We start from the raw sequence: 10,741 nt of genomic DNA on the forward strand, positions 1-10,741 counted from the left end.
ACTTATACTGGATACTCTTAAAGTGAAGCAGTTAAAATCCTCTCACAGTCCATAGCCACTAACATGTTCTTTTAGCTGTTTCTTTTGTCTTAAATCTCATGCACATTACTTTGTCTGTATTATCTACATTATTTACAAGCAATATGCCGTCCTGTGTACCCAGATCTCTGTCTAAAGTTCTCGTTACGGGAAGTAAAATAATTTATAATCTTAAATACAGTCTTCTTATGAAAAAGTTTCAGGGTCCTTGTATCCCCTTACCTCGTCAGTTTATATACAGAAATATGCAATAGTCCAAAATATGGATTTGATTGCCCGTATAGGGGCTAATACAGGGAGCGGTGCCCTGCACAGGGGCAAGTATCGGACCCACGTCCTTTACAGAGCAAGCATAGAGACCTCTTGGAGTCAAGAAGAAGTCAAGGCAATGTTATGTGACTCTGTCCTCAAAACCACAGTTAGGATTTGGAGGTTCACGCAGAACAAACTAACAGAGACATTTAACCATTGGAACATGTCATATTTTATCACACCGGGAGGGGGGAGGGGAGGTTTTTTTTTTTGAGTTGGGGGACCAGTCTCGAGCTAAGCCACTCTTGATCCAGTTAAAGAAAGAATTAGACCCTTAAATAAATAAATAATAAATAAAGCACCCCCCCAAAAAAAAGAAAAAAAAAAAAAGAAGTCATTTGTCCTTACACGGTTCACATTACACAGGGCAAGGATAAGTCGATGAAGACATGAGACACAGTTACACATAGAAATACAAAAAGAAACAACACTAAAGCAGTTTTGGCAAGCATGCAGGAGCTCGTAGCTCAAACACATGCATTGAATTGAACGAACACGGACACACCACGTCGGGCGAGCAAAAGTGCTGCCGCTGAGAACAACTCCATACAAAGTCCATGTAGCAAATTAAGACATCGTTATTCAGGCCGCTTCCCTTTTCTCTAACAATGCTCCTTGTACATTCAAGTGCAGTTCCTCCCCCCCTGTTTTTTTTTTTTTTTTTCTTTTTGATTAGGTGACTAATAGCTTTGTAAGCCGGTGAGTCAGAGTGGTTGGGTGATACTGTGAGATACTGAATCAGCAGAATGATTTGCCACTGTAGCTCTGTAGGATGATATAGAGGAGGAATAAGCGGGGGAGGGGGAAAACCTTGCATGCAAATGCAACACAGAAGTGAGGTTTTTTTTTTGGTTTATGGTTTTCTTATTCTTTCACAGATCTCTGTTTGGATACAAAAAAACACAGCGGGGTTTTGTGTTTTCTGCATGTCAAAGTTGCCTCTTTCGCTAGCCAGCTGTTCCCTGTCGGAGCCTCTTCAGCACATCCAGCCGCTTGTCTCAAACAGCAGGATGTTGTCGTCAGGCACTTCCTCTTTTTTTTTTTTGTCTGTTTTTGTTTTTCCTTTGAACTGCTTGTCCCGCTCGACAACTTGCTCTTGCAAAGAAACATACCCATGAGGAGTGCAAAGAATGCCATGAGGTTAATGTGATGGCCTCCCAGTTAAACTGGAGGAGGATCAGTGCTGTGAGCAGAGCCTGGTTCTGGGGCTCTGCCCAGCAGTATGTCTGTCTGAGCTGCCATGATGGACACCTATCCTGTCCTCAGTCTGTCTGGGAAGAGTTTTTTTTTTTTTTTCCTCTTGAGAAATGAGGCCAGGGAGGTTGAGAGCAAGGAGGAGAAAAGAGGGGACAAGGAGAGGGCTGGGCGATGGAAACGGGGAGGGATGGGGGTAGGGCAGGAGACATGGATTGGGTGGGAAAAGAGGGGAGGAGGGTAGATTGATCACAGGCTGATGGGGCTGTGTGCAGGGCCTGGTGATGCATTCTCAGGACCCCTGGCCTTTCTCTGCTCTCTGGCCCTGAGGAGAACCAAACGCACATTAGACACACAATCAGAAAACACGTTTGCAAGGTCAGTGTGTGCGTACGGAGTGGCTCGCTAAGCTGTTCACATTGCATTTTGTTACATTACAACCACAAAATTCAGTGTATTTCGCTGGGAGTCGATACGATAGACCGACACAAAGTAGCGCATGCTTTTCTTACATATAAAAACCTTGAAGTTTAGCATGCATTTGGATTCAGCTCCTCTGACTCAACGTTATGAAGAGACACCTGTTGTTGCGATTGCAACTGCCAGTCTTTGCACATCCAAAACTAAATCTTTGACCCATTTTTCTTAAAAAAACAAAAAAAAAAACTCAGGCTCTGTCAGGTTGATTGGAGGTGAACAGCAATGACTTAGCAAATTCTCAGTCAGTAGGACTGGACTTTAACTGTCTCATTCATGAACAAGCTTTTGCCTAAACCATTCCTTTGCAGCTCAGGCTGCACATTTTGGCTTGTAGTCCTGCTGGAAGATGAACCTTCACTCCAGTCTTGACTCTTTTACAGTCTCTAACATATTTTCTTGCAGGAGCTGCAGTTTTAGCCCTGCTTTCCATCCTTCACGGCTATCTTGCCTTTCTAATCTAAGGGCCAGATCTGTGGAATGGATGGTTAAAGGTTGCAGATTTTCCCATTTCAGCATTGGATCTATGCTGCTCCTCCATGGGCCTCTTGGTATGATGCTGATTACTATTCTTCTGTATTTTGCAGTTTATGTGGACAGTCATACCTTGGTGGGTTTGCAGTTGTGACAAACTCTTTTCATTTTCAGACTATTGATTAAATAGTGACTCTTTGAGATGTTCAAAGCTTGGAATGTTGTTTATATAATCTAACTCATCCACAACTTTTTTCCTGACCTGTCTGTTGCATTTCTTGTTTTTTTCTGATGGTGTTTGTTCACTGATGTTCTCTAATAAACAACAACAACAACAAAAAAGAAATTTCCAACATACTTCTCATGGTTTCCTGTGGAAAAAAAAAAGAATCTATTGCTAAGCTTCCATTTCCTAATAAAATATATTGAACTTTGTGGTTGCAATCGAACAGAATGTGAAAAAGCACAAAGTGATAAAATACTCTTGCAAAGCACTTTAACAGCAAGTTGTTTTTCTTTTTTTTTATATCATCCCTCAAGTGTCAAAGAGAAATCAGCAGATGTTTGACAAAATCTCCTTAAATTCACATCCTTACACAGCAGACATACACTCAGATCCTCTGTACCAGCTCCATCCATCAAGGCACACAAAAAATTTGCATGCCAAGCAACCCTCGATGTCCCCTTGTGATAATCGGAACATGCCCCCAAGAAGACCGTATGCAAGATTTGCGTCTCTATCTGTCAGTCATGCACATTTATTGTCATCATTCGGCAGTCCTTCGAGGCAGACAGAGAGAGATAGGGAGGAAAGAAGAGAGCAGGAGGGAAGGATAATGATCCAGGAACTCCTCTGCCTCTCCCTCTCCTTCTGCTGTCATGCAAACAGGCATCAGCCTTCGAAAGAGAGGGAGCAAGAGGGGACTCACCTGTTTCAGAGGCCTGTGGTCCATCAAGGGGCTTCACAGGAGCAGCAAAACAACAGCAACTATTAGCACCGCTGTTAGTCTGTGTATGTGTGTTAGTGGGTGGGTGGTATGAGTGCATGACATGGTGCCCTTGCGTGAGATGAGTTTGAGAATGTGGCCGGAGGCTCGCGGCTCACCTGTGGCGGCAGCGGAGCAGGAACCTCAGGATCTTGCGAGCAGCCTGGTTCTGTTTTTTAGTGAGGATGCTGCTGCAAACAAAAGACAAGCGGCAGATGCTTTAGTGACATCTCTTGTGCAACCCCAGCGACGTCACACCCGCGTGAGCACATGGAGCACCTGAGGGAGTGCTTGTAGGAGCGGTAGTATTGCTGGATGAGGACTGCTGCCCTACGACTCTGCTGGAACTTCCTCTGTTCGTGGAAACTCCGGAAACGACTCTGGATCAGGATGGCTGCCAAAGTCATCCTCTTATAAAGTGCATACTGTAAGGGAAGACCGACATGAAGCGTGATGTTAGCAAAGAAGTGTTTTCTGAATTTTTTTATTCTTTTGTATATTTTGTTCCTTACTTTTCTACATGGCCTTCCTCAAGTAACTTTACCCCTTGGACCTTTCCACATTTCTTATGCTACAACCACAAATTTAACATGTTGTCTTTGGATTTTGTGCAATCTTGCGAAATGAAAGAAAGTGATCTTACACATGTTTTTTTTTTCATGTTTAACTTATAAATATCTGATAAGTGTGGCTTGCATTTATTTTAGCTCCCTTTAATCCGATACCCCTAAATCAGTTTCCTAAGTCAGTCCTCAGGGGTCTGTGTCCTGAATGTCCTGATGTTAAAATATCATGTAACCAGAACTATTTGCTTTGTGAATCAGACACTGATTTGAAGCAGAAGCAAACGATTGTTTCTCAGTCCTTTCTGAGAGTTTTTACATCTGTATTTGGTGCACAGAATGGCCGTGAGGGAACATTCATTTCCAGTCAAGACATTCAGAGTATTTTCTTTAACACACACAGAGACCTTCAAGCTATATTTACACATTCAGTGTAACACAATCTACTTTCCAACAACAACAACAAAAAGTCTCTATTAAAATCAACAATCTTACCTGCTTGTATCTCTTGTAGCAGCGTTGAATCACTGCTGCAATCTCTTTGTGTTGTTCCTGAATGGGACCCTGAGAAGAATGTTAGAAATAATTTAACCTAACATTGCAAATGTAACAAAATCACTGGTTGACAATAGAGTCACAGAGCGAGATACGCATCAGCCGCACCGTCTGCAGGAGCGGAGGTCATAACTTGCCTTGTGTTTTCTGAGGGAGTGCAGAGCACGCCTGATGGTTTCGTACAGCTCTTGCTGCTCTGACTCAGTCATGGCTAGACAGGAGGAGTTTGTTTTCAACTTCTCCTCCTTCATAGCTGCACAGAGGAAGGAGCTCCAGTCAAAGGGAGACGAGGGCTCTTGGTTTGCATGAGGAGTCAGCTGCTCCTCCAGCCCTGAGAGTGAATTTGGTTTGGGGCTTGTAGCCTGGGGCTTAGATTTTAGAAACCTGCACGGAAAAACCAAAAACAACACCAAGATACCAAGCTGAATGCTGTGACAGTGATTTATGTACTTTAAAAAAAATTATAAATTACTGTAGCAACTTATTCTTGCATTTCCACTTCACAAGAAAACATTTGCTGAATTATTTAAAGAATCGTGGTAATATCAAGAGACTTTGACTCACCTTTCCACCTCATCAAGGTAACCAGACAGTGACTTTACATCACTGCTGATGCCCACCTTTGCAGAATCTGTTTCAGTGACTGTGGTCTGCTTAAGCCTTCCAGCTGAAGCATCCATGATGTGATCAGCAAGCATCGTGATGTCCACCTATAGGAAGGAAGTTTTAAAGTTAACTTTTCCTGTCTTCTCTTTATGATTTAAAAAAAAAATGTATTCCTTACACCAAAACATTCTCTGAGTAGAGCAAAATAAAACCGCTCACTATACCTGAAAGTCATCTGAGTGATCCTGGTAGGTCAGCAGCTCAGTCTCCTCTCCCCTGTCGGACAGCACTCTCTGCCGCAGATGGATGGCCAGCCGTTCTTTTCCTTGAATTCTCCGGACCAGACTGTTTTGCCCGAGAGACCGTCTCAGGCTCCACACGTTGCCCCCCTCAGACCTCCTTATCCTGGCCTGCAGGTGAGAGAACGGGGCACCGGGGAACCGAGGCCGGTCCGGGGTGGAGCTGGAAAGAGGTGCTCTCTGGTAGCTGAGCTCAGTTTTTTGGGACTTGGGTAAGACGGACTGGAGAGGATTAGGCCTCGGGGAAGAGTCGAGGAGGGAGCTGATGGTGTTGGCGCCGGGGGCCGAGTTGGTGAGCTGCTGTTGGCTCGCGGGGTTAGATTTGAGACGCTTGGCTGGGGGGGGACCTCCTTCTTCCACGTTGGCTCCTGGTTGGGGCGTTTGACCAGTTTGGCTCCAGCTCTGGTTTAATGGTTGGCTCTCTGTTCTGTTTCTTCTCACCTCTACACAGGTGAAAAAAAAAAAAGTTAAAAATGACAACAAACCTTACAACGTACCACAAATTCCTACCAAAAACCACATCCTGCTCAGTGACAAAAATGAGCAGAGTTCGACTAAGCCAAAAAGTATTCAAGAATAATAATAATAATAAAAAAAATAGATACTAACTCACGACGTGAGGAGCTCTCATTTCTTAGCAAACCAAAAAGAATGTTCACAGAGAAACTTCTCGTGTTAGATAGAAGTGTCACTATAATTTGGCATAATTTGTGAAGTGGTGCTTGCTTGTGTTTTAACACATAATCACAGTGTCTCTCAAAACTATTTACACTCTCTTAGATATTTATATTTAACATGTTTAACATCTCAAAGCGGTTTTTACCTGTTGTAGTCACATTCTTCAATGTATTTTACTGGAAGTTAATGAGATAGACTCATGCAACAAAGTGCATAAGTATAGGAATTAAGGAAAATGATCCATAATTTTTACTTTTTTATTTATTTATTTTTTTACAAATAAAGTCCTCTAATCTGCTACCCCAAAATAAAATCCAGTGCTGCCAACTGCCTCCAGAAGACACTTAATTAGCACAGCTGCGTGCGTGTGATTCAATCTCAGGATGAATCCAGCTGTTCTGTGAAGGCCTTTGGGGTTTGTTAAAGAACATTAGTGAACAAACAGCATAATGAAAAGGTTGTTCTGTTTGAATTTTGCTGCGAGCTATTTCGGGAACACAGCAAACATGAGGATGAGGGCCTTTGTGTCAGATGAGGCAAACACTGAACGCTGCGCTTTCATCTGAAATGCTGTTTACCGGAAAACCGCCTCAGATTACTGCGAACACAGGACTGCAACAGTAAAATATGGCATCGGTGTCACACGGTGGCATGTTTTTCCTCTAGAGGGAAGCTGGTTATAGATGGATGGAGCAAAATATTGTAAAATCTTAGAGGGGAGGATTCACCTTTCAGAAGGATAACAGAAGGATAATAGTGAACACATATTTACGGCTCACATTTCAAATCTCTTTTATCAAAAACTTTGAAAACATTGTGTGAAATACCATCACAATGTGATGAAGCTCTCACACGATAAAAAGTAAAGACGTTCAAGGAGTATACTTTTATAAGGCACTGACTTTATCCTTTATTTTTATTTTAAAAAATGCACTGGCAGTATTATTAGACTTCTACAAATTAAGTGATGGGTGGTGTTAACATTGCAAAAAGAACATAATTAATGTTTTTATCCTTCTTTTAAGCTTAGTGCCTTTTAGCCTCACCAGTAAACATTAAGTATATCTAAAGCTGGGATAAAAGCTCAGACAGAGCTTTTCTCAGTTAAGAAAATCAGTCAGCCAGTGCAGCATAAAACACAAGATAGAAAATGACACTTAGTGGGCTTGAAACAGGCTGCTGGATGGATTTTTATGACTTTTGCACAATTACTGACCACATTTGTGCAGACTACTCCCTTAATACCAGTCAAAATCCGTATAAAAACGTTTCTAGTTAGTTTCCTTCATCAATTAAAACCTCAATCCTGAACAAAACATATTATGCTACTGAAAAAAACAAACAAAACAAACAAACACAAGATGCTCTTGGAACCTGGGGTTGGGTTGGTGCTGGAGCTGTTGTTGATTCCTCTGTTCTGCGATCCTCCTTTCCACTTCTCCATCCAACTCTCCGCAGGCTGGCCCTTCGTTTGAGGACTCTGCTGCAGTTGCTCCAAGAGCTCGGCCAATCGAGTGTGACCACGGGACCGGGCGATATTCAGCGGCAGGCGACCCAGAGAGTCAGGAATGGCAAGAGCTCTTGGGTCCCACTGGTACAGAACCAGTGCCGCCTCAGTGTGGCCCAAAGCACACGCCCACATCTACAGAAGATAGAATAACATAAACCTCATACACACAGGGGAAAAAAAAGTGAAAAAAAAAGAAGAAGAAGAAGAAGAAGAAGAAGAAGAAGAAGAATGTAACAGTACTGATCACTCACTAGTGGCGTGCAGGAGAAGTGGTCGACGTTAAGAGGATCCACTTCCAGTTCCAGGTCAATGCTGTCGGCATGCTTTGTGCTGTGAAGCGAAGCAGCAAATGAGAAATCACTTCACCTCCACAGCGGAGGGTCACGTCCGAGCGTTACTCACCGCCAGCGGATGAGTGTCTGGATGAGCCCCGCGTAACCCTGAGCTGCGGCCAGATGCAGTAGCGTCATTCCTCTGGAGTTCTTGCTGTGGACGAGCTGGTTTGAAGAAGTCCAACAGGGCTGGGACATCATCTTCTCACACACCACCACCACACGACCCTCAAATGTGCTCTGATCAGGGGAGCTCTGAGGGTTCAGAAGGAAAAAAGGCAAATGAGATAAAATGTTGGGAAATCTTTTATCCAAATGTCCAGCTGCCAATACCACTCTCTGGCTTTATTTGGGTTCTGTCCTGCTTTTTTCATTATTTTTCTTTTTTTTTTTTGAAGTCATGAAATAACAACAATATCCTGGGTCAGAGAAGTAGCAGTCTGGAATTATGAGATTAAAATATCATATTTTGCTTTATGCAAAATATGCTTTTCTTTTGTATAATTTTTGTGATGTCAAAATAGTAAAAAAACAAACAAAAAAAACATGTTTTGGTGAGTTAGTTTAAGGACAAAACATGTGGAGAACCTCACACCTCACTTTTTGTTGCATTCAATGAATAGAGGGACAAAAATCCAGTTTTTCATTATTGGACTAGTCGATCACTGATCTTTGGGAAAGGATTAGGACCGTAGGAAGAAATAAAAAGAAAGTTTGAGTTTAATTTCAGATTTTTTTCCCTTGTGGATCTAATCTTCTTCTCTACTGATCAGAGTCAACTGAGGAAAGATTGGTTGAGTTAACTCTCTGTCTGGTCGACTACTGTATCTCCTGACTCCTCTCCTCCTTTTTTGCAGCACATTTACAGGGAAAATAAATACATCTAAATGAATGCACTTTATTTTTAGATCAATAAATGAACTGAAAAATGTGACGAAGATAACTCATAGAAGTGTCATTTTATCAAAAGTTTATTTCATATGATTCATTAAAGGTTTAGGATATTAAATTCTGTCTGTGCTTGTAAGTTTGACGAGAATAACACGTTGCAGGACGAAACTTCATCTTTATGAAACACTGTTTTACAAATGAACCTTGATTGATTTTCTTAACTTTGATGTTTTTTTTTTCTCCCTTCTTCTTCTTTCATGTTAGATACTTTTATGTAGTTGTACAGGAAACATTTCCACACAACGGACTCTATGTCTTACTTGAGACCGCTGATCATTGGCTCCTCCCCCCTCTACTCCTCCACCCTTGGTTGCCATGGCTTCTGAGCCAGGGTTCTGATTGGTTATTTCAGCCATCCTTTGCTCCATTTGCTCCAAACGCTCCAGAATGGACATCCTGAATTGGGTGTCTGTGGAAATGCAGGTCAGAGGTTTAAATCGGTTTGCCTTATTTAGGTAAGTGGGCAGAGTGCATTACCCAGTCCTTCTTAAAAAAAAAACAAAAAAAAAAACAAAAAAAACCCCTGTGTGATCCCATCTTCTGCTCTATCTCTCTTAGTTTTCTGTTTTGGTTACTACTATTTCATGCTTATTTTATTTATGCTCCTCAAAGCACAGGATCAACAGGGAGGGTGGAGACTAAAGAGCTTCCATTTCTCTGACATCTTGGTGAGAGCAGTTTACTCCTAATAGAGAGTAAAAAAAAAAAAGACATCCCAGTATAGTAGCTGTCATACACAATAATGCTCTGTTGTTCTCTCATGAACACATCAAACAAAAACAGATTCACAGACTGTTTCACAATAACAGAGTATAATTCAACCATTCAGCAGCTCTCTGCATCCAGGGGGGGAAAAAAAGCATTGAAACCATTGTTTTATATGCAGATATTTAAATAGTTTTGATTTGAGTTTAGAGTAGAATATGAGGTCTACTGTTTTTTTTTCTTCTTTTTGGATCACCAGAGAAGCTCCACAGCTCCAATGCTGTCAAAATAAATTTACTAGTACTTCGATAATGGCTCTTTAGCATCACAAAAAGGCTAAATACAACTACCTTGCGAAAACCTCAGAGTTTTTAGAGAACATTAGTGAACATACAACATCACAGAGTCCATAGGAGATTAGTCAAGGATAAAGTTATGGAGAAGTTAGGGTTATGAAACAATACCTTGACTTTTGACCACGTCACTGTCCATTGTTATTTAGCAAAAAAAAAATAAATAAAAATAAAAATAAAAAAAATAAAAAAAATATGAAATGCATGCAGTCGTACAGGTAAGAAAGCCTCCTGAGTTCTGTGTTGTTGTCATGGGCCTTTACAGGAGCAAGAGTCTCCTTCTATTGTGGTTGGAGGGATCAGTGGAGCTGTCCCCTCCTCTTGGTGCTGAAATCGCACAGGTCAGCCAACAAGAATAGACGAGCAACATGGTTTACTTCAGTCAAACAATTTTCTGTCTTACTGCAAAACATAGCCAGTCACGAGTTAAATTGCGAAAAAAACTGAAGAAAAAAAAAAAGAAAGAAAAAAACGATTTAACCGACCCAGCCGCCTTCATGTCTATCAACTGCAACATGGCAGATAAGTGCGATCCTAACGCAGCAGCTGTAAACAATACACACCTGAACGTCAGTAGAACAGCGCGATGAGAAGATACCATCAGAGTCTTTGTGTCTGCTGCTGTTTTCGATTTCTGTTCCCGCTTCTGCTAAACCTCCATCAGTCTGAAGTGAACGACTCACACAGCCTCGCTTCTCCAGCCGTAA

General features: G+C 41.8%; 1 protein-coding gene across 4 annotated transcripts; it reads right to left on the minus strand.

Annotated features, from left to right (window-relative positions):
* Window positions 1-1,367: 1,367 nt before the first annotated feature.
* Window positions 1,368-10,735, minus strand: LOC106941663 (calmodulin-binding transcription activator 2-like). 4 transcript variants are annotated; one of them, XM_015024746.1, is made up of 13 exons: window positions 10,598-10,735; window positions 9,237-9,385; window positions 8,096-8,280; window positions 7,945-8,023; window positions 7,558-7,825; window positions 5,431-5,948; window positions 5,165-5,310; window positions 4,738-4,984; window positions 4,541-4,609; window positions 3,762-3,907; window positions 3,602-3,670; window positions 3,426-3,456; window positions 1,368-1,870 (listed from the first exon to the last, which is right to left on the minus strand). In XM_015024746.1, exons 2-13 carry the CDS (start codon window positions 9,369-9,371, stop codon window positions 1,838-1,840), a joined length of 1,926 nt encoding a protein of 641 aa, XP_014880232.1. In that variant the 5' UTR covers window positions 9,372-9,385; window positions 10,598-10,735; the 3' UTR covers window positions 1,368-1,837. The 4 variants fall into 4 exon arrangements, with proteins under 4 accessions (XP_014880232.1, XP_014880231.1, XP_014880230.1 ...); XM_015024745.1 differs by having other exon boundaries at window positions 3,602-3,673; XM_015024744.1 differs by lacking the exon at window positions 3,426-3,456.
* Window positions 10,736-10,741: the final 6 nt, after the last annotated feature.

The sequence above is a fragment of the Poecilia latipinna genome, unplaced genomic scaffold (genome assembly GCF_001443285.1).
Source record: "Poecilia latipinna isolate Pla-1442-1.1 unplaced genomic scaffold, P_latipinna-1.0 Scaffold3796, whole genome shotgun sequence".
NCBI lineage: Eukaryota > Metazoa > Chordata > Actinopteri > Cyprinodontiformes > Poeciliidae > Poecilia > Poecilia latipinna.

Coding starts and splice junctions, on each gene's coding strand:
- LOC106941663 (XM_015024743.1), bottom strand. CDS start 9,371: ATGTCCATTCTGGAGCGTTTGGAGCAAATGGAGCAAAGGATGGCTGAA. Junction 4,985..5,164: donor TACCTTGATGAGGTGGAAAG/GTGAGTCAAAGT, acceptor TTTTCCGTGCAG/GTTTCTAAAATCTAAGCCCC. Junction 1,871..3,601: donor CTGCTCCGCTGCCGCCACAG/GTGAGCCGCGAG, acceptor GGTTCTCCTCAG/GGCCAGAGAGCAGAGAAAGG.